At 40.6% G+C, this 23943-nt stretch overlaps 1 protein-coding gene across 4 annotated transcripts; it reads right to left on the bottom strand.

Annotated features, from left to right (window-relative positions):
* Positions 1-249: 249 nt before the first annotated feature.
* Positions 250-22940, bottom strand: LIMA1 (LIM domain and actin binding 1). 4 transcript variants are annotated; one of them, XM_009486169.2, is made up of 10 exons: positions 22822-22940; positions 20124-20169; positions 17607-18065; positions 12067-12175; positions 10481-10605; positions 7972-8079; positions 5643-5700; positions 4799-4914; positions 1669-1802; positions 250-1249 (listed from the first exon to the last, which is right to left on the bottom strand). In XM_009486169.2, exons 1-10 carry the CDS (start codon positions 22938-22940, stop codon positions 250-252), a joined length of 2274 nt encoding a protein of 757 aa, XP_009484444.1. The 4 variants fall into 4 exon arrangements, with proteins under 4 accessions (XP_009484444.1, XP_075581105.1, XP_009484445.1 ...); XM_075724990.1 differs by lacking the exon at positions 4799-4914 and adding an exon at positions 3661-3719; XM_009486170.2 differs by having other exon boundaries at positions 5649-5700.
* Positions 22941-23943: the final 1003 nt, after the last annotated feature.

Raw genomic sequence — 23943 nt, 5'->3', positions numbered from 1 at the left:
CTTGTGCTGTGGACAGAGATTACCTGCTGAAGCTATCCCACAGCCAGATACTTGTTTCCATGCACTTAAATATACTCTTTGCAGGCTTCCAGAGTGTTTTTCTAGTTGAGATATTTGCACATAGGATTCCCTTAATGTCAATGTGCAGTATAGCATTGCTTTCATGGAAGACAGCTGTTTGTTAAAGCTAAAACCACCAATTTAAAAAGGCCCAGCACCTTGCAGCAAGTTTTCTAGTAAAAGGCCAAATTATTCTTCATCATCTTCTTCATAGTAACGATTTCTTTTGATCTGTTCTTCCACAGATAGGTCTTCCATATCTTCACCGTCCCAGAAACCAACATCTTGGGATTTGCGATTCTGGTTAGGAGATGATTCCTTAGCAGTCACGACATTGGCTAAGCTGGAATGCTTAGGAGAATTTGGTTCAAGGAATTCTTCATTTGGAATTTCCTGCTCTTCCATAGCATGTTCTTCCTCATCTGTCTCTGCATTCACCTGGCCATTTTCTACAAAGTTATGCTCTACTGTTTTGATACCAGACAATTCCCGTTCTTCTTCTACATTTTTCTCTTCAGCACTCTGGATGTTCCTATTCTCAACCTTCTTTTCCTTTTGCTTTTTGTCTACCATGACCTCTTTCTCCAGTTCCTCACTTCTTTTCAACATGTCTCTCTCTGCCTTAGAAGAAGATGAATTCTCAGTTTTATGGCCTTTAACAGATGTTGTTCTAAACGAGGCTGCTACTGTAAAGGGACGACTTCTTTCCTTCAGCGAGGAAGATCTTCTTAACTTTCTGAGATCCAGATCCACATCCTCCAGCACATCTGACTTGGAAATCTCTTCTTCCGGGGGCCATTTGGGTTTGAGTACTTTGATGCCCTCATCTAAGGCACTTCCTTGAACACTTTGGTCAGATGGAGGTGGCCAGGCAATCCTGAGCTTTTTGGTTTCTGCTGGTCTCTCTTCTCTTTCAGGCAAAGCTGAAGCTTTTGCTTCCATACTTGCTGCCAGAACTCCTACTTTTGCAATTGGGGCATCCTCCACTCCTGGGCTTTGCGGACTTTCTGTTGCATTTACACCATGGACAGTTTTCTCCAGGGATTCTTCACATTCAGTTTTGCCTGCCCATAATTCCTTATGCTGTTTGTGTCCAAAGCCTTCATCATAATTGCCTTTAGATTTGAAGAGCTGATTGAAGTGAGGCTTGCAGTAAATATTCCCACGCAGAGATGCATATGTCCCAAGACTGTTCAGGAAAATACAAAGTCAAATGTTAGCATTCTGTGTGTCAGCCACCGAGACGGGTGTGTATTTTAGTTATGTTACCAAAGAGATTCAATTTCAGTCTTCCAATGCGTTTCGAAAAGACGAGCTCAGAGCTTTCATGAGTTTGTATGGCCCTCTTTTGAAGTGTCAGGAGTTCTTGACAAAGTTGGACATTCTATTTTTCCCTACGCAAAATTACATTAAGAGTTTAAAAATAGACTGCATCAAGTGCAAAAGCCACTGCCAGAACTAGAACTGTATTACCACTCCTACGCTTCTCTCCAATTCACTGGGTTATGGTAGCCTGCAGCTCAGCTAAGCCTGAACAGCACCTTACTCAGCTGCTGAAGAGGAAAGTTACACTTCCTAGACAGCAGCCAAATGGAGCAGTGTGTTTACCTGAGTTTACTGTTGCAATAGGAACAGCGGAAACAGCTGATGTGAAACACCTGCTGGTTGGCAAAAAGCCTTTCCATCGGGTACACAGTCTTCTGACACCCAACACAGGTTTCCTTCATCGGCAACTGAAATTTCTATGGGAAGAAGAGAAAGCTTGTTAACTGGAAAATAAATCAACTGCTAGGGGACTTGGCTTGGGTTCATGCACGGCTTCCAGAGTTCTCAGAAAAATTGCAGCGATTCACTTTCTGCAACTCAGTGCTAATTGTGGTAGAGTGGGTTCTGGTGGGCAATGAGTGAGGAAGAGGCTATGGCAGGCCCACAGCATTGCTGTGGCTTGACAGTGAGCCAAGGCTTTGCCCCAGTGAATTCCACAGCTGAAGCATCACAAGTTGAGCAATGGTTGAGAAGGAACAATGAAAATACTAGAACTCAGTTATAACTTTGACTGAGTCAGTTCCCAAAAAGCTGTCTAACCTAATTCTGCAACCTCAATTTTTCTTTATAGGAAAATGATGAAGAAATATTCAGGTAGATTACAGTCAGTATGAGACTTACCAAAATAAAAAAAAATAGCGTAGAAAAAGAGCTGAAGTAGCCTCAAAATAAAAGGTAGAGGGTGGGAGGGGAAAGGAGTGGAACAGGCTGCTCAACAGTTTGAAATTATCCACTTTTGCTAAATGCTCTCCTCTCCTAGAGAGGAGGAAATAGTCTCAGCACAGATGCAGGCAGCAGGAAACATAGTTCTGACTTCACTTGTAAGCAATTCCAGTTCTATCGCAAAGAAACTATACTCAGGTTTCCAGACACACAGCCCTCAAACTTGGTCAAGACTTAAAGTGAGCAGGGCTTTGAGGTTAAACAGCTAAAATTGTTTATGTGCTCACTAAGAGAATTTCCTGAGAATTTAGTGCAAGGGTAAACTCAAACACTAAGGAGTCAAGTGTCACTGTCGCGCTGCATGGGAACGATTTCAGATTTTGTTTTCTGACAGCATCAAGGAAGCAAGTACATTGTCCATGAAAAAAGGTCACTTGATGCCATTCACTTCTTGGAATCTATTAAGCTTGGCCAATAGGGAAGGCAGTTTAAAGGAAACATTAAATAACTTACAGTAGAAAAATTGGCAGTCTCAGGCTGCATGTTGATTACAACTACTTTAGCAGCAGGGTGAAAGAGTGCCTAGGCTCCATACCATGGGTTTGCACAGACACATTGATATCGTAGCTTTTCTTTGACAAAGAATTACCTGCTACAAACTTACTAAAAAGCTTTAAGGAAAAATATGATGGCTAAAGAAAAAACAGGAAGGTCACAGGAAGACATAATTACAGCAATTTATTTATAACAGACTAGAAACAATAGTCAGGCAATGAAAGTTACAATATGTGAGGGACAGATTGCTGAAGACAGAGCCAGCTGAAGTCAGTTTGTCACAACCATAAAGTTCCCTGCCAATTTAACGGGTATTTCAATTTTGTTAAGGCATTGCTTGAAGTTATCGTAGATTAAAATTCTAATTATGATGACAGCTTGACCAACAAAAGTTCAGAGTTCCTTTTGAAAAAAAAATCCACAATTTCTAGGTGCTGCCAAAACTGCATATGAAATCTGAATTTTGAGTCACTAAACGAAATCTCAAAAAAAAAAAAATCAGAGTTTACTGGTGCAAACAAAAATTTAATCATCTATGCTTGCCACAGAGAGCAAGGCAGCAACAGGTTGCTTGCCCATCAGAAAGTAACTCTTCCTGAAAGCTTAGTTTTGCAAGATGACATTACGGTGCTGGCATGTGCTTCTGCAATGCACATCCCCATCTAAGAAAAGGAACTTACTTGTATAACAATGAGCCCTATGTCTGATGGAGAGGTGGTTTGAGGTGTGAAGAGAAAGAAATTCCTTTCCAGGCATACTACAAATAGGAGCTACAGGAGGAAGGTGAGGCCAAATAAATATAGAAAAACTTGAGAGAAAGCTGAGAGTTGAGCTCACATTAGGAGGGAAGCAGAAGGCAGGAGTAGAGGTTAGGAACCAAGAACAGGAAACAAAAGCTGGAAGAGACAAAAAGGAACCTTACATGAATAAACAGCATCTGGGTTTCTATCTCAGCAGTGCAGCATCTAAAGAAGTAACAAGGTAGAGGACTAAAATGGTTCTAATAATATAAAGAGATAGCACAGAGGACCGAGACACACAGGTTGTGTTTATCTTGTATGCTGTAACAGACTGAGATTACAAAAACGTTTAGGCAGCTATAATTTCACATACTGGCATTTATACTCCAGAACACTAGGAAGCCACATCTCACTGGTCTTTGTGAGGTCAGTGCTGTTCCTCTCAAAGATGGGGAAAACAACAAAAGCACAGTTGTTTCCTCAGGAGTGAGCCAGGAAGTCTGTGGCAGCCCAGGGAATAGGCATCCTAACTCCAGACAGCACACGTGACAAGAAAGTACAGCGTGATTAAAATGTTCAGCACTGCCATTTGTGTGTCTAATAAGATTAGCAAATACATTCCTATGCAAGAAGTTTTCCATCTGCTTTATGCTTTATAGCTCCTGCTAAAGAAAATGTAACATTAAGGACTTGCTACTCAGAACGCCAAATGCAGTCTTTGTGGCATCAGTCACTGCAGTGCCCTTACTAGAAAGTTGCTACCAATTGCAGTTACCTTGGGAACAGCTGGAAGAGGAGGGCGGAAAGCCAAGTCCCAGCCTATCACAGGCTCTGAAGAGCAGTATCTCTTCACCTCAGTGCCAGTCTCTAGGAGCACTGACTTTACAAGAGGCATAGACAAGCTCGGATACGATCCCCTGCTCAAACCCCTCTTCCCACACTGAAGAGAAACTGCCTCTGTCGCAGGGGCACACTGTTGTAACAGCAGTGGGACAACTCCCAGCAAGCAACTCAAACTTGGTCTTTGAAGAAAAACTGACAGTTTTGAGATGCTTTTCCATTCTGAATTAAAGTTCCCTCGTGAACACAGTCTGATGAAGGCAGATCAGATACAGAGACAGTTATTGCCAGACCCTCTGTGACCACATCGGTTGCATTAAGGCTTTTCAATATTAAATAGAGAAGTTAGTTGGTTTTAACCATTGCCAATGTTTGAGAATAAATAGCTGCATTACCTTCGCTGCTTTTGGCAGAGATGCATCTGTCTGGCCAGCTGGTTTAGAACCAAAGTTTTGCTGCTTTGTGCTGACAGGTTTCTGAACTTCTGTCTTGCTCTCCAAGTTTTGTCCAACTAAGGGCACAAAGGAAGAGGAAAAGGTAATTGCAATGACTTTAAAGCCATGGAAAGCTTATGCTCCTAAGACCAAACAACAAGCCTACCAGCCAAGGGCTAACATTTTTTCTTGAACATCTGCTATTAAACCTTTAGATCCAGATACTTAAAACATGATCATTCTACTTTTCTGATTTACCAGGGAAGTTAAGTTGATATGTAAGGGAAACTAATATACGGGGATCCAACACCTAACTTCCAGGAACTGTTCTTCATTTCCACAAAGTGCTCACGTGTGGACTTGCATTTAGGCGTAAAGCTAAGGCAACATGAGAATGTGCTTACGTACTTTACTGAATAGGAATTTGGCTATCTCTGGACAACACCTAAGACACTTGGTAATTGTCCTGCATTAGTAAGTACTTCAGCCTACTGACTGATCTAATAGTTGCCAGAGCTGTAATTTAAGGCCAAATCGTGAGGAAGCTACACTTAAATTATGTTCAGTCAGTGCAAACAAGAGTTACAGATGTCTTAGAATTACAACTGCAAATGAACAGCTAAAACTTTATAACAGTTTCTTTCAGGTTACGTTAGGCACAGGACAGATTTTTTTAGTACAAAGCAAGTTTTTATTGGGTCACATTCATCATTTGACAGGACTGATCTTAAGCATCCTACACACAACTGGGCAGAGTCAGTGCTTTTCCTCAGCCTCTTGTTGAGGCAGGAGAACGAGTGCTTACCATTGCCATCCTCTAGAACACCAGAGTGGAAAGACAAGCTGTTCTCACCTACAGAAACCTGCAAGAGAATATTAGACCATGAGCACCTTTGACCTTCTGAAGTCTGAATAATCACGGCCTGAGTAACACAACAGGCAGTTTGACACTGTAAGCGCTTAAAGAGGAATACGCTGGCCACACTGAGGTGCATGTGAAGCTACTTTTTGTTTTGTAAGGCACAAGGCAAAGTCCAGCTGACTGTCCAGAATGTTAGTCCTTGCTGCAAGGTAGACATCCTCATAATTTTACAGCTCTTGCAGTATTCAGATCATCTGCCATAGTGTTCACACACACACACACTTTATTAGTCTTCAGAATCCTTGTTGATTTCGTTGATGTACCTCCCAGATTTTCTTTCTTAGAAATCCCTTGACACCAAGCAGTACACATTTACTGGAAATATCATGGGTCCCTGCAACATGTGACAAATCTGTGATATTTAAACACTCAGCAAAGACAGTGCAAAGCTTTTGGAGAACTAGAAGTCTGCTGTTCCCAGGTTGGCACAAACATGCCTAGACCTATCCTGTTCATCCTCCTTCAGAAACAGATTCATATTTAAAAAAAAAAAAACCCCAAAAACCCCCACACCAAACTTTTTAGAAGAGGTGGATATAAACCAGTTTCAGATACTAAACATGTTACAGATAAAGCTCTTGATGTATATGTCTTTATTAAACTTGGCACTATTGCTATTAAATCAAATAGTTGTAAATAGCTACACTGAGAAACTAAAGTACTGTAACAAGATTAACTGCAAGTCATCACTAATTCACTTTAATGATTGGAAGGTCCATTGCAAGCAACTGGAGTTTGCAAATTAATGAGGAAGCAAGTTACATACATTAACATACTCTGGTCTACTGAAAAAAATAACTGTAACATTAATATACTGGGAAGTGTATCAGCATGTTCTGTGGCTGTTAAAGTCACACGTCTGGCTACTAATTCTTTCATGGATTCAGCGTGAAAAATGACAGAGAAGGTTAGCAAGTTTCTTTAGTTTCCTTTTTGCCAGAGGATTCCTGTTTCTGACATTTACTACTAGTAGTTTTAATTAGGCTTATTTCCAACATTCATCATGTCATTTCAGAAGGACAATCCTGGCTCTCAAACAATGTTCTATTCAGGTTCTTTATTGCACCTGGACACCTCAACAAGTAACTTCACAATTACAGCTGAATACAAGAAATTTTATCCAAAACTTCCATTCAACAACAGGGAAGTATTCTGATTTAACAGGTGGTTTTTTTAATTAACTCACCTTTTAGTAAAAAGCAGCCTGGACCAGTTAAACATGAAGCTGCTCAGCTGTCAGTGAGGAACAGCTGAAAGCAACAGTTTGGCCCCTTGCCCAAGGAAGGCTGGAAAGCTCTCAAAGCCCTCCTGGCATTAGGCTGCCACGTGTTCAGAATGGCTGGAATACACAGTACCCCAATTATTATTCAGCTACTTTTATCCCGTCTGCTGTCCCCAGTTTAGTATACAAATGCTTGAGCATGCTTTATTATCTCTAATTCACAGAGTAGTTTAGTCTCAATTTACAGCTGAAGCTTAAAACCAGGAACAAACCCAAACTGGCATTCTCAGCTACCTTAATCAAAATTTAGCCACTAAATGCAGAAGAAACAGTGACAAACTCCTTTTACTTGTGTCACACAAAGCTTCCCATAGGTTTTTTTTTTTTTTTTTCTGGTGTGGTTTCTTTTTTGTTTTATTTAAAAAAAAACCCAAAACCAAAAAACCAAAACCAAACACACCAAAACCCACAAACAAACAAATACCTAGCTGTGAATCATCTTTTTACAGTTAGGGAACATGACACAAAAAAAGTTTAGGTGGCTTCATCATAGTCATCAAAAATTAATGGCAGAGTAAAAAAAAAAATCCAGTACAAAAAAAACCCACAAAACCAGAGGTTTCAGCCCTAGTCAGCTACTGAAGCCATCAGAACACACATAAGTATGATACTGAAGGATTGTGCAACACTACAGGCATGTCATTACCAAGACGACAGGGGAAGTCTCAAAAAAAACCTTAAAATTTATCTCTAGACTTTCTATAAAACTGCTTAAGAGTCTTCCACAGAGACTTGCTAGCTTATAATTCAGATAGTCTAAAAAGATAATAATAAAAAAAAAATCAGGAATTCTGCAGCATGTAGATAATCTGTATCAGCTGCTCATATTCAATTTCTAGATGGCATGTGGAACAAGTATACCAGCTGTGCTTCTACAACTAGTTCCACTTAAAGTGAAGTCCTTGATCTTCACCAGCATGAGCTTCTTACCTTCTCCCCATCCTGATAGGAAATGGAGTCCTCAAGACTTGGTGGCATATTCTCCTTCTGCTCAGATTTGTAATTCTTGAGTTCACTTTCACTGGCTTGAATCTCATTCTATAGAATAAAGCACTTGAAAGTTGACACGTTCTTTTCCCCTAGGAAAGTACTTGCTTTCTATTTTTCTTAAAATCTTTTTTAAGCTGTTTTCCTAGTATATACAGTGATAATTAAAGGAAGGACCATAAAAATCTATACAAACTTGGTAAATGATACATTCTAATGAAGAAAAGAGATGGGGATGCAGAATTTTACTATACCTTATGGAGGTAATGCCTGCATTTTTCTAAACAACCCCTTTTCTCTACTTCCGATTCCTGTTTAAAATCAACTCTCATTTCCTCTGCTGAATCCACATCTTCCTTTTCCAGAAAAGTTAACTTTGCATTTGAAATTACAAGTATTTCAAGACAAGCACTATCTAAAGCACTGTGTAACTGAAAAATACAATTCAACATAAAAGCAAATCCTACCCTTGCTTCAATACTAGTCAAAAACCTAATTGTTATTTACCAAGATTTTTGTTCTTGACAAACTGACTTGAGATTTTCACAAAAGAATCTTTCGGACTTAAAAAAAAAAAAATCCAGTGAAATCTCGTGTTTCTTTCATTGCCACAGGATAGAAGATAATTGAAGAAAGACTCGTGCCTTTCATAAGGCATCTTCCCTGTAACATGAAAGAGAAACAGCCAAATGCCAGCACCAGCATCTTACCGGATTTTGTAAACAAGTCTGCACAAAACCAGCCACATCTAATAGGTATGTAATTGAATGTTAGAATTTTAATGTATTGATCTCTAACTATGCTGTCCATCATCCCTCCCTCCCCTTCCTGTATCACTTGCCATGCATAGAAATTATTGCTTCTCACCCTTACTCTAACCATCTGTAAAAGAGTCTATCAGTTTTAATCCAGGCCTAATTACATCCCAATGCCCTCAAAATAGTTGCTCCCAAGAGAGACTATGGCTTCCCTTTATAGCACAGATCTGACACATTTTAAGAGAAGGGAAGTACAAATACCACACTACCATATCAAAAGAGCCCTAGCTGCTTTGTCAGCAGGGAAGGGGAATATCCAAGCGTTATGGCTGCTGTTGGAACGCAGAAGTACTGCAAACACTGGCCTCAGAAACCGTTGTTCCATCTTATGTGCTGCCCTTGCCAATGTGCCAGGCCAAAATCGAAGGAGATTGTGCCAAATGGGACATCCCAAGAGCATCAGGCTGGACTGACACTCGAGCTGATAGCGTTGGGGATTTGCAAACAAGAGTCTCAAGAGACATCTATGGTAAATCTCTTGCCATTAGGACATAATTTAGTGGATCAGCTACCACTCTGAGCCACAAACTGGAAAAGGCAATCTAGCAAACTGAATCCAGGCAAGAAACAGGATGCAGAAATCATCAATTAGCAGTTAATCAGATTTGTTGCACTGGCTGCAATTACTTTCCATTCATGCGGTGAAGTTTACTTTCCTCCCAAGGGTTGGAGAATTAGATCCACACTGCATATGAAATTCAGAAATCATTTCAGCTGGGTAGAGACTTTTGCCATTCTACAAAGATACCCAGGAAGCATGCACTCTTCCAAAGCTTAGAACCATAAAATTTGGCTTTTATTTCCAGTGCAAGTTTCTTAACTTAAAAAGGCCTAGCCTCTTAAAATCTATTACTCTGGTTAATAAAAGTCATACTTAAGCAATAAAAGTTCCCATCATTAAGCAAAAGTATCAGACAGTTCCAGCAAATGTACTTAAGCACTTTTTAACAAAAGCTTAGATTCTTGCAATCTCTTCAGCGGCAATACTGTACCATGATTCATTAACTGCTCATTTTCTGACCAGATATCTGCAAAATTGGCACGGGTTCATTCACTGCAAGAGTCTAATTGGATTCAGATAATGGGCGAGAAGACTTGAAAGGAGGTGAAAAGCAAAAGGGAGGAAAACTGACTGGAGATCCCAAAGCTGCAGGCCAAGAGATCCAGGTCCTGTGCAGTGTATGACACTGAAAGTCGCTCCATCTTACTGTGCCTTAGTTTCCCCTAGCTTGTAGCTAATGTACAATACATAATTGAGTTTGGTTTAAAAAAAAAAAAAAGAAAAAAAAGGGAAAAAACAACCCAAAAAACCCCAAACCCCAAATAACACACAACCACAAATATGCAGAGAGCTACAGACATGCAGAAAGAAAAAGAATGTCAGCTATGTTTCCGAAGGACCTCAAATTAATTCCTTGGAAAACTTTCAAGATTATTCCAGGAAGATGCAAATACTTTTTTCTTCCTACAGTATGTAGAGGCAACTCGCCATTAGAAATGACTCCTACGGGCACAAAGTTATTTTCAAAAGAAGATGGCATTATCTTCAAAAAGCCTGGTTTCCATAAGATCTTCTTTCCAGTCTCAGGTTGGGACAAAAATTCACTTCCACACGAGCCAAAGAACAGACTTACCATGGTAATGAGGCCTGTGGAACTGCCCTGCTTGGACACAGCTGCCTGATACTTCGCCAGCCTATCCTTTATTGAAGTTTCTGTTAAGCGAGGCATCTCCAGGCTTTTCTTGGTCTCTGCCTTATCTGGGCTGAGTGCTGGACTAGTATCTACAAGATGCCCTGGAAAAAGAACTACATGAATAAAGGGTAACTTTCAGGAACACCAGTAGACCTGTCTGCAGAAAGATTTACAAATCCCATCCCTTCACCAGTCCCAAGACCACAGAGATGCCAGATGTGAAGAGCACAGAAATGCTTCAAGTCAAAGGTTTATGCTCCAAGTCTCATAATTAATCCAGCTAGTTTCAGAAGTAGTGTATTCACCAGATGCAGCATCCAGCCAGTGGTCTCGGAAGTAATGAGAGCAAACAGTTTTAACACTGAAGATTGTTCTGCTGTTATTGTCAAATGAAAGCAGCTGCTACAGTGGCTAAATGGAAATATACATCATTCCTGTAGTGGAATAGTTGTTTCCAAAGTCTTTTGGGGAAAACATGGGAAGCGAGGAAGGACATCTCGCCTACCACTTCCACCTTCTCCATGAAAATAATTTATCACATGACATGTTACAGATGAGGATCTCGAGAACAAACATATTATGAAATAATTCCATTTAGTCTCGCAGGATCATTTGAAGCATCTGTGTTTTTCTCAAGAGGAAAGAAACATTTGGGACCTTAAGTCTTTGCATAGGTGCAGATCTCCTGACTCTCAGAACTGTGTCCCATTACTTGCCATCCATCTTTCATTTTTGCTGTCAGATGTTAGCCAAATAGGTTTAAAGAGCCAGCTTCTGTGACTGCTCTGCTATCTAACTTCCTTGTATAATGGTCAGGTCTTCAGTAATAGCTTAATTGTTCAATGAAGAATGATAAAAAAACCCCAACCTTTCACTAGCTAGTGGCCTTGAATGACTAAAAAGTTGTATGAATCTTTAAGGTCCCTCCGGAGGACAATAACAATTGTAAGTAGTCCTTGCCATTCTCTCCAGTATTGCTCAAATAAGGACCCAATGTGCATCACTAAGTAGTGAGATATAATATTAGCCATAGGCTGAAAACACAAAAGACTGTAAATGCTTTGTTAGAAAAGAGTCTCCAAACATATGAGAAATACATAATTTTGCTCAAGTCATAAGGCTAGCTGTAGTTACCCATGTCTGGACAAGGTAGGAGGGATGAGAGTCAAAGCAAGAAGGAAGAAGGCACATTGTCTTGTCTGTCTGTTCACTACTTTCTAAATTAGTTTGACTATTAAAAGTAGTTCTAGGATTAAGACACAGGGGAAAAATGGGTTCCATTCCTTAACTTGCTAGTTTTCTCCTGTGCCTTGGTTTCCTGTGCTTAAGAGTATAATGGTTTAAAATTCACAGCAAGACTTAATTAATTAAATGCAATGCTCACATGGACTTTACAGATGGAAGATGGCTACACTTTCTTCCATTTCTGAAAGGCAAAAGTTATTTCCGCCGTATCGTATAAAGCAGTTTTATTTTATAAACTAAAAAAAACCCAACCCCAAACCAAAACACAAACCATAACTGACCTGATGTGCTATGGCTCTTCTCTCCTTGGCCAACATCAAAGTCCTCCGAAGAGAGGCTGTTTTCGGAAATCCTCCTGCCGACTGCTGTCTTCCTCTGGTCTCTAGGGACCTGTTAGAGACAAGAGCCACCTATCAGCTGCCTGGACAGACAAAGATTGTTGCGTATAATCCTTTAAGATGCACAGGTGTCACTAGCAAATCTGCTTTACTGGAATAAACAAGTCTAGCAGGTGACATCTTATTTAACCAATATAAAGTTTGATCACAGAATACCTGACCCTCTGTCACCTGGAAAACACTTTCTTGAAGAGGTCAGTAGATGCCCTTTGACTAGTTATCTTTGTTGAAAAGTCAGAGAACTACAAAGATCAGATTTTTAGGCATTTACCACTGCAAATGCCAAAATCTAGACTGAAGTTTTGTATTTCATACAATTTCTTTTGAAGCTAATGTTCAAGGTCATTTTATGATGATTTAAAATCAGAAAAAGTATGAAAGGACTGAGCTACCAAAAATTTGCATTGATTTTCAGCAACAGAAAGAAGAATAAATACTATTGTAATAAAAGTTATCTAAAGTTACTTGTTTTGGTTTGGATAGCTTATGCATTTGGTACCAAATCATTCCTTAATTAGGTCTGATAAGGCTGAAGTTTAAGCAGGAGAGTGCTGGAGATTACATATTTTCAGATATCCAGGATAATCACTATCGACAATGCAGTGCTGGACAGGGTGTTTTGTAACACGACTGCACAGATGCTCTGGCTGGCTCAATCAGATTTAATACTCATTTGTTGAGACCAACTCCCCAAAAATCTAATGCTCCATAAAAGAAATTGTGAAAAGAAATTTCAGCAGCTTTTGATAAATGCTCCTGAAGTGCAGAGTTTAATTTGACTTCATCAAGATAGGATGTTTTCACAGCTGAAAGTCAACCTATAAAATACTAGAAGGTGATAGATCTTTGTTCCCTCCCTAGGAAGAGTTAAATCACAGAGCCAGTTGGAAATTAAGATTGAGGCTAACGTAGGGAAAAAGGCAGGTTTGGCAAGATGCTCCAACCACACATTCCACCCCCCCCTCAACTTCCAACGAGTTTCTTATTTGCTGGTCACCAAACTGAAGGAAATTCCGAAGTTTTATTTTAACAGAACTGCACTGTAAGATAATCACTGTGAAAAATCAGACTGCTTTGGCATACAAAACAGCAACTTTACCAGGAAAGGAAAATGCAGCTGGAAAACCTCTTTTTCCATTAGCATGGGAAATATTTTCTATTTCTGTGGTTTAAGACTTTGGTAACTTTTCTTACTGGAAAAGAGCTTAGGTATGACAAGTCTTTTCCTTCCATTGAATGTGTTGATAGGTTCAGTTTGGGAGTGTCTGCACACTTGTAAGGACTTGCAGATTCCTCATTCTGCGCAAACTATCCTTAGATGATTCTTACTCAGCCTACGTCCACTTTAATGTCACCTTGAGCCCATGAGTCTGAAGTTCTCACAACTCAGAAATTTGTCATTCAAAGGGTCTAGCTTTTGACTAGTATACAAGGAAGATCATTGTAGGCAGAATACACTTGAAAGTGAGATCCTCTGAGGACACAGAAGAAAAAACATGTTTATTAGCCCACTTGACACCCCTGACCATTTTATCGCTGCCCTGGGTTGGGTTTTTTTTTTTTTTGGGGGGGGGGGGGGGCGCGATTTTTTTTTGTTGGTTTTGGTTTGGTTTTAATAATATGGCACCACACACATTTTCTTACACACAGCAGGACTGACAAAGCTACAAATGAAAAAACAAATTTGCCATATAAACACAGGGGCAGTTTAACTGGCAGCAGAGCATATAAGGAAGTTTTCACTACTAGGGAACAAAGGTCTTAATTCAAGTAATTTAGATCCCGCATCTGGGATTCCAACCTCACTGAAAGAAACGATCAGCACTTTTCAAGAGAAAAAGAGAGTTAGAAATCAAGATTGGAAACTTCTTCAGGTTCCCTCTTCTCATTCTCCTTTGTTTCAGAATCTCTTTTCAATTTATTTTCACTGTAGTCTTTCTCCAGTAACATCATGCTGAACTGCCCTCATGTTGAGAAGAAGAATAATTCTCAATTATCACTGAAATTAATTATTAAACAAATTAAACCTCTAAGTAAGAGGTGGCAAGGGGCCAGCATGTTGTCAAATAATTACGACAAGCGTTCAGTCAGCTACCACCAACAGGAATTCTGGAGCAGCGTCCAGCGCCTCATCTAGACCCGTGCACAAAATCAAGGTTTTCTTCCAAGCAACCAAAAACCTCCGTATTTTTACCAGTGGTGAAGGATTCGATATTGATCAGAAACAGACTCTTCTGCTTGACTCAGCAGGACCTTCATGAAGGCTGGCGAGTTCCGACTTAAGAGCAAAGAGCTTTCCCTGCATTGTACCACCTTACTGTGGAATCCACTGCAGCAGGAAAAGTTCAGTTATCGGAGGCAGCCATCTCATGACCAGCTAAAACAGACTGAGTTAAGGAGCACTCCAACTCTCAGCTGAATCACCCCCAGAGTCCTGCCAGCTCCTCTCCTCCTGTCCTCTTTGCCACCTCAGACACCTACAGGTATTACAATTTCGCCTGAAGAACTTTTCTGTAGATAAGTTGTATAACACAATTAGCCTAGGTCTTGAGAGTAAAAATCCAAACCACCAAAATACAAAAGCTTTAGTTAGAGTTCAGAGATATTTCTGTACATGTCCTCGTACTAAAACCTACAGATATAAAAGTCAGTGTTGTGTAGGTTTTATATCAAGAGTTTTATATTGGGGGAAGAAAAGCAGAGTAATCGGGGGAAAAAAGTTTAACACAGGGAAGATGAGGGAATTTCCCCCTTACAATCAATAGACTGACCAACCACAAGTAACTAGGGTGACTGCAGCTCACGGAAGCTAACACCTTTCGTACAAAGGAATCCCTGACTCCCAGCCTTATGCTTGTGCCGCTCAGTTCCCTTTACAGCCCTGGCTAGGCCACAAGTCCCGTGCCACAGCTTCTGCTGCTTGCAAAATGAGATAAAATATTCCTCGTGTCTGGAAAGCCTCAAGGTTCTAAGACAAAGAGGTGCGTGCAGAGGTACCACAAGCAGAGTTAACAGCATTTCGCCTGGGGCGCAAAGAGTTGTTGGGCAAAAGACCAAATAAAAGTTACACCTATTTCATTATATAATAACTGTGTCAAATGTGACCCTGCGCATAAGGTTAGCTACACAAGACGGTAAGTTTTTGCCTTAAAGGAAAAACACAAACCAACTTGGGGACAACTTTTTAAGAAGTATTGCGGATCTGCTTGCTCTTTCTTCTGATCTTCTTTGTGTATGCTTTCACTATCACTTACAGGAAGAATTCTTTGAAATTGATAAAAGACCTGATGTTCAGTCTTTGCTTAGCGCTGAACCAATCTAGATCGACCTGCCTGCCTCTAATATGGTTAGAGCATTTTTTTCCATGAAGATGCAATAAAAAAAGATCTGCTTCTTATCTAAATTGCAGAAGACAGAGCAAGATCTGAATGAATAATGAATAAACTAGGAGGTTTTGCTTATAACCCTGAAAATGAGAATAGGTTTGTTTAGAGTGGGTGATTGAGTCAGGAAATCCAGGCTTTAACCCGAATTCTTGCCACAGACTTGCCCACCACCCAGGCAAGTCATTTTATCTTCACTGCCATGAAGTTACATCCATGTTGCTACTTAGCTTATACAGGTGTTTTGTCAGCAAAGCTCCGACGGCACTTACACCTTAAGACTGAAGTTAAATACCAAGGAAAATTGCCATCTCTCAACTGAAGCCTTCTTTGCACTTAAACCAGGGGTTTATCAATGGACAGAGGTCAGGAAAAGCATCAACGGAAGAGGCAATTGCAGAGCCTGCAGTTAGCCAAACTTAGACCATTGCTGTAGTTGCTTCCTACCTTAGTGAAAAAGGTCTGTGTCCCCGTAGCGCCTAACTATCTTCATTGTACGTGACTGCATGACATCACCCTCCAGTCCTCAGATCAATTCCCAGAAACAGAAATCTTACAATAGTGCTTTCTAATTACAAAGACAACCCCTCCCCCCATACACTTAAACTTTAGAGCGCTTTTTAATTTTAGAAGGGAAAAGGCACAAAGTAACCAGATGAACTTGGAATAGGAACATAATTTGAACCTAACCTGGATAGTTTCATACCTACTGTATGGTGTTTACTGTGTTCAATCAGTTTTCAACAATATTTGAATTACTAAGCTTGACAGAAATATCAGTTCCAGATTCAGTCAGCTCCGAAACAATTTATTCCCCAGGCTAAGATAAAGTTACTTGAAGCCCATCTGCAAAACGGTACTTTCCTGTGGAATCCTGACTGATTAATCCTACAGCAAGAGTTCAGAGAAGTGCTATCAGGAGATCACCCTCCGCAGCCCGCCCCTTCAATAGACGCGATAGCACGGGCAGCTCTTACATAATGACAAAGACTACAAAAATCTAAGTTGGGAAATTACTATATACAGACCCAAAACTCACTTTAACCCAGAGGTGCTCCTCTGAAGCCCTTAATTGTTACATATTTAAACAACTTTTGTACAAAATTTCTTTTACTCAGTACTGCAAGAAAACCACCCGCAGTAAAACAAAGCCAGAAGTATAGGAAACTATGAGAAAACTGGAAAATCCACCAGCATCAAGGCCTCAGGAATATGTTGCAAGTCACTAGCATATGCAACTCATTTTCTAGTTAAGCAATTCTCCCCGGGGACACACAGTCTGCAGTCCACATGCCGGATCAGATTTCATGAGCAGTTGTAAGAAAATGCAAGCCCTGTGCATTTGCAAGTCAAAACTAGTGAAGGCAGGAGCTTGTCTGGCTATCTCTGCCTATTTTTCCCCGTAAGGATTTTTTTTTTTTTTCCCTGATAAGAAACATTTGTTAAGATGCAAAGATGAGAGAACAGCAAGGAAAAGATGGGAACATTTCGCAGGACTTTATATATGTCTCTATATGTGCATATGTGTGACTCACATACTGATACGTATATAAAAAATACTCTTAACTCTGGCAGTACTTCCATCTCAACTGCAGCTGGCTGAGACTGCTGAGCTCACTTTGAACAGTTACTTTTTCTTTCTTTTAATATATATATGTGTATACACTTTTTTTTTTTTTTTACACAATTCATGTTTGCATAACTCAATCTAAAGATATAAACAATCCCAACTTGCTTTTAAAAACCATCTTAATAAATTCCATATTTATTTTTCTCTCATAAATTGTACCCCTTTCACAAGCAAATTTGTTTTACATCTCCAATGAGCAATCACAAATAGCCACAAATCTAAGCACTCTGCACATATTTGTATAGCTCAAGTAAGTTATTAACACCAGCTACGTTATGTTTCAACTAACAATGAATACAACTATTTGTAGAGTCAATAGTTCGGAGCCACTCCCTCCAGGGACTTTTCCTGATGCCCAAGAGGCAGCAGAGTTTTAGTTTCTCTTGGGATTTGAAGGGACAGATCCTTACCTTGGTCTGAGTCGCTTCACCCTTTTCAAACATCATCTTGAGTTTGTTCAGCGGAACGCTGTATTTCTCGATCTTCCCCGAAGAGTCCATGTTTTCGCTGGCTTCAGGCTTTTCCACTTCTCTGGACTCTCTCAGACAGTTTTCCATTTTACCGCTCTCCAGCGAGTGGCTTTGAAGCCTTCTGTGGTCAGCTCCGGGACACTGCAGCTGGCCAGGGGTGCTGGAAGGGGCCTGGGCGTCAGATGCAGCACCAGCCCCCGGGGTTTGCTCCTCGTCTGGGGAAGGCGCAGGGCTGCTCCCGACTCCGAGCCCGGGGCTGGCGACCTTGTGCCTAACCTCAGCACAGCTGCTTCGTAGAGTTTCCTTCTGAGACTCCGCTCCCAGCGCTGGATTCTCCCACTTCTTCTTTAGTACACTCAGATTCCCCCTTTTAAAATGGGGGGGAAGATTTTCTGTGTTCTACAAAGAACAAGAAGTTAATTCCAGTTATATGCCTGATGAAGCATTAAAGCACTTCCTTTCTATGCAAAAGGAAGCTAAAGGCTCAGTACTGATCTCAGCTCTCTGCTTTTTCACACAGCTGTGAATAGTTACAACTCTGCCACATGGAGAAAGCATCCAGGATAGGAAAGGAAGGAGGGGGGAGAAAAGTCAGGAGCTAAAGCAGGAAGTGAGCAAACAGGATGGCCTTATAAGGAAAAAAGGGAGTCAAGCTCTAATGAGTTAAATGACACACAAAAGGCTTGAATCCACCCATGAAGGAAAGGGGACCAAAATCCACACAACAAGGGTCTCTAGTCCTAGAGCAAGCAAACAAATAGCAAAAGCAGCCACATGAGAGATGGGTGGTGTGCCAAATGTTGCAATGTCTTCCAGCTGGTTCAGAAGACAACAATTAGTAGGCCTTCCAAAAAGCTACAGATTAGCTTTCAGAAGCCACTACTTTTTTTGGAGTTAATGCATTCTCCTATCAGTTAACAGCAGCGTTTTGGTTACAAAATATCTGTCTTCAGTATATTCTCCCATGCAGTGTCAGGATGAAGCTAAGCACTGACAACAAATGTCTTTTTGCTCCCATTTATGAATACCAAATCGTTTGCTGGAATTTTTCTTCTATTTCACTCAACACATTGAAAGCTCTCAGCAGGAAAGATGCACACAAGTCGCAAGCGCTGCCTTACCACTGTGAGTGGGATGGTAGTACATGGAGCAGTAGTACCCCTCACATTCAAGTGCTTTTCAGACTAGTTTTGCTTACAGGTAGTTAGTTACCTCTCCTCAGAGTAACAGACCAGCCCATGCTGGATTCATTCAAATCTAATACCTGCCACCATTGCCTTTTTGCTGTCTCTCCCTTACGGAGACCATTATGTATCAAACTCGCTGCAAGTGGAACAGGTCTGCAAGGCTTACAGGAATTAAACAGGATTAGCAGCTATATTAGGACTTAAGTCTCTCACCCTATTACTCTTCTGGTCACATTTTGAACACTGCTTTGCAAATTGACTTGAATCCACCTAGACTTCAAAAAAGATCAGCTTGCTTCTGACTGTGTTTAAAAAAAAGTACTAAAGTTATAGGGCAAATGTTGTAATGTACCAGAAGTACTGAAAATTGTGCAGCAGGTTTCCACAGGAACACCTCTGGACACGACGCCTGCGGAGTCCCGGCATACTTCATAAACAGAAGTCATTCTTGCTTGGGACTCGCCTGTTCCCTGATCACACAAGCAATGAAGAAAATCTAAGACTGGAGAGTAATTTTTAGAATGCTTATTTTATCACACCCTTATCCCGAACAGGAAAAGAATGACTCCTCAAGCACAAAAGAGATCAAGGCAGCATGGTCTAACAAAGACTTACCTATGTATCCTGAAAATATTGCCGGTCTTTTTAAATAAAAATCAAACTGAGGATCTGCTTATACAAAGACCTGCGATCGTAGCGCCTGGTATTTCAGCCAGGGTCCCCCGACCCCAGAACAGTAAGCACAATGTAGTTTACAGGAGGGAAAGCGAGGCTGTAATAGAGCCAAAAAGGATGGCTCTCCCTCATCCAGGGACATTTTGAACCCTGTAAGCCACTTCAGAGAAGATCCCCCTTAACGGATTCTACGGCTATCAAAGATAGATGCGTTAGATTTCTGAGAGGCTGGTAGCTTCCTTTAAGCAGACTTTTAAATTTAGTTAAGAAAGGAAGAGGCACCACACAACTGCCTACAGCTAAGAACAGAGGTGGATATTCATGTGTTGTGGTTAACTCATTTTGCCTTTTGCTTAGGAGCAAATTGGTGATTCAACATGTAGCTTTGGGCAAGGCACTTGATTTTCTTTCACTCACACTGAGAAAGGGTAGAGGGAATGAGTCAAAAGCAAACACTACGTCTAAGCCAAGTTTTCTGTAGGACACATGGCAGCAACTTTGATATTCCAAAAATCAGCTGTCACAGAAACATTGCACGTAGGTGATCTGTTCTGATTGCAGGCTGTTGCTTATTGCCTAGGAAACAAATACTTACACTTCTTTTTTTCTCAGCAGTGGCTTCTTCAGCCGCTTTCTGATACCTTTGAGAAAGAGGAAAGAGAGAAAAAAAAACGAAAACACAAACAGTTTTTAACCAGAATAGTGAATGCTCTTGAAGACAGCTGGGATTTTTTTTCCCCCACCAAGGATTCTGTGCACTTCCCAGACCTATCAAATAAAACCAGAGGCTGGAAAAATAGCAGCAAATAGTACCAGAACAATGCAAAGTGATAGACACATTTTAAGTCATTCAGTTTACAATAATAGCACACATTAATATTTTTCATTACCTAAGCACTCTGATTCTCAAATATAGATCGTTTACCTTGGAATAGCTGTATTGTTTCCGCCACCCAGCTGTCTGCTGTGCCCCCTTGCAGGAATAACTCAGCTATTTATACAGCAGCTGCTGAACCGTAACAAATTACAGCTTGGCATAAGCAGAAAATCTACATAAGTGCCAGTTTATTTTACTATGCTGGGTTGTAAACGGCACCAATTCAGCAGTTGCTTCATGAGCAGCTGAACCATCCCAGCAGTGGAAACAGTAATCACAGCCCTCTGAAGATAAGCCACCCTGGATCATGAATCAAAGTCCTTTAAGAAGCTATAGAAAACTCCCAGCAATCTGCACACCACTCCACTGGGCATAAGGACTTCCAAGCTAGGAGCACACAGACCGCGCTGATTACTGTACTGCACAAAGTGGTTGCACTTTGCTTTTGAAACACACAAATTAGTCAAATGTGACAAATTTTGCCATTTCTAAGTAGAGCTCTGCTTTTCAAAGAGAAGAAACGTCACCCTACATCTGCTTGGCAAGTGATGTTTGTCTTTGTTATCTGTGGAATTCTACTTTTGATACAACTGTGAATATGTTACAGGGAGTACATGAGACACTAATATCATGATAGTCATCAGCTTCAGACTTTAAATAATTGCTGGTATCAAACCAATAACTAATGTATATCATGGGCTCAGTTCCTCCTAAGAAAAAAAATCTTATGTGCAGATACCTGCTCTATTACTCATTTTTTCTTTATAACAGTTGATTTTTTTCCTGCTGTGAATGGTGTGCTCCTATGTCGATTTCTCCTCTTGTTACACTAGAGAGAAAACTAATTGTACTCTTATTTCTGCTCTACAAGCTGCATTTACTGTACAGACTGAAAGCTGCTAAAGGAATGTAGCTGGCCCTCTTTAATCAATGCAAACATATTAACCTACATTGCTGTACTATAAAGGTTCCAAAATTTGAACAAGGCATGCCGAGAAAGTAAGTTTATGGAGGAAGAGAGATTAGTACTGGAAGAAGCAACAGAGAGACACATGGGGGTGAAAGTCAAGTACCACACTGGAAAACAAACAAGGATTGAAGAGTCCCAGGCAGCACTCACTCTGTAAGTTAGCCCACCGCAGCACACTGTTTAAGTCTCTGCTGTTGCAATTTGCATATCTCTGACCTGACAAAACCGATAATCTAAACACTCTATGGTATGAAAAAAGTGTTTTCACATACAAATATTTAGGGAACAGCAATTCAGAAAAATTATGCTCCTGACTGTGAGTGACAGAGTGGGCAAAGCCAGGAAGTAGGGCTGTGTTTTTCCAAGGAACTGACACTGCTTATGTAGAGGGACCCTACTTGATTAAGGAATAGCAGTTTGGATTACTTCCAGTAAGCCCTTTTCAAAGGATTACCAACCTTTAGCAAGATGACCAGGTTTTGTAATCAAGTTTCAAGGGGTGAATAAATTACCTTAACAAGAGTGGTCAAGCAAGCAGCTTCTCCCTAGGACAGAGTACTTAAACAGTAACTTAAAGAGCTATGTTTGTGTAAAGTCCAGATTGCAATTATCCTTCCCCTATAGACTCCATAAAGTTTCTCCCACACTCAAGATTTAAATACTCCAAAACCTTGCTATGCTATTAATGGAATAGCCTAGGAGACTTGGTTGCCCAAATCCCATTGAAAATCCAAGCTGTAGTCTATATATTTCTTTCAGGAAATAAAAGCTTTTCCAGAAAACATGTACAGGCTACCACCATGCAGCTTTCTCGGTGTATAAAATATTACTTTATGATTTGACTGTAACCCATCATCCATCTCTCGGAGAAAAGGGAAGGGTAATACTCCTTTTCTACACAGGTTTTGTGAGACATCTGGAAGGGGACATCTGTGAAGAACATAGCTACTGACGGAACTCTCACTAGAGGGTTACATCTAGCACCCGTGGTTGACAGAACCACTGTTTCTAACCGGTCTCTAATTGATAAAGCATTACTGTTACTTTTTATAGTAGCAGGCAGGAAATGCCATGTTAGCAGAGAAACCTATGTAGTTTGTGCTTAGGAAGTTAAAGACCATTTCTGATGAAGTAAAACCCTAATGGCAATAGCCGCCTGCATTCCAATACTCTGCCCTCAAAAACAAATTGCAATTTGTAGTTTGACAGGAAACATTGTACTTTATTTTCTGACAACAGAAAAAAGATAATTCTGATTTCAGGAACAATATAATGTCAGCAACTAGAAAAACTTTTGCCCAGCATATATTAAACCAGAAACTTAAATGCCTACAGAGCTGTATTATTTTTAAGCAGCAAAGCAACTGCCAGTGAAGCAGTCGTTGTTCAAGGTACCAGCTGTCACCTAGACACACAGCTTGTGTTCGGCAGCCTCACCGCACTTACTTGGAGAATCTCTCCACAAGAGCTGATGACTTATTCTTGTTGACTAGAGAAAGCTCTTTCGCAGTGATTCTCAGAGACTGAGAAGTCCATTGTTTTCTGTTAAACGGGGAAGGCTCCATCTTATCACCACAAATACCTGCTCAGGAAGAAAGTACAGTGTCAGCAATGTGAATTATGTGAGCAGAAAAGCAGTTTCACAAGGTGAGTCGATACTAAGTCACCATTCAGGCGCTCCCAGCGTACTAGTGCCACTAAGTCCTGATCATTCACGATCTTGTGCATCAACTGACTTAAAAAAAAGGCATCAGATTAAAATTATAATTTCCTCTGCAGATGCCATTGAGATGCTGCCCTCGATAAAAACACTACCACAACGAAAGGGGTGAGAGATAAGCCGTAAGCCAGCACAGCAGTAAGGAGCAAGCCGTGATTGAAGAGGATGCTAATGTGAAGCTCTGTATTTCCTATAGACACGCAGGCTCCAGGCACTAATATGCCCTCTCTTGTTCTGGTTTCTAAGCCAAATGTGCCGGCATTTATGTAAGAAGGCTTGAGTTATGAAACCTAAGAGGATGTAATTCCTATGCAAACATTTTTCATTCACTCTTGTGCTGTTCATTCTTAACACAGCAGCCGTTTCCTCTGTGAGCTGAAACAAGTCGTCTGTTCATGGGAGGCAGCTGTAAACCTCATGTTGCAATAGCTATCAGTTACCTAAAGGAATAGTTGTAACTGCTCTGTTCTGCTGTAACTGGGAAGAAATTTTCACCACAGAAGCCAACACGACTGTATCAGATTTTTTTTTTTACATACTTAGTTTTCTTTTGTGGAGGAGGAAAGGAGGGGAGATTAATTTAAAGAGTTCTCTGATAAGACAAAAATAAAGCTTGTAGGGCAACGCCTTTCCTTTTTTCCTCTTTTCTTTTATCCCTGGTCTCATGTCACACAATGCCTGTAGCAAGTGCACCAACTGATCCTACAACGCTAACATCAGGCAGGCTGATCTCCTTCTCATACTTCCCATCAGTGTCTTTAACTGGTTTGCACCATTAGGTCCCAGAACTCCAGAAGTCCAAGTACAGGTCTGCGTGACCGCTAGTTACACTGGAAATGGAAGCACCT

Source organism: Pelecanus crispus, chromosome 26 (genome assembly GCF_030463565.1).
Source record: "Pelecanus crispus isolate bPelCri1 chromosome 26, bPelCri1.pri, whole genome shotgun sequence".
NCBI lineage: Eukaryota > Metazoa > Chordata > Aves > Pelecaniformes > Pelecanidae > Pelecanus > Pelecanus crispus.
Note: the sequence above shows the minus strand (reverse complement) of the source record. Positions and strands in the feature narration are given on the sequence as shown.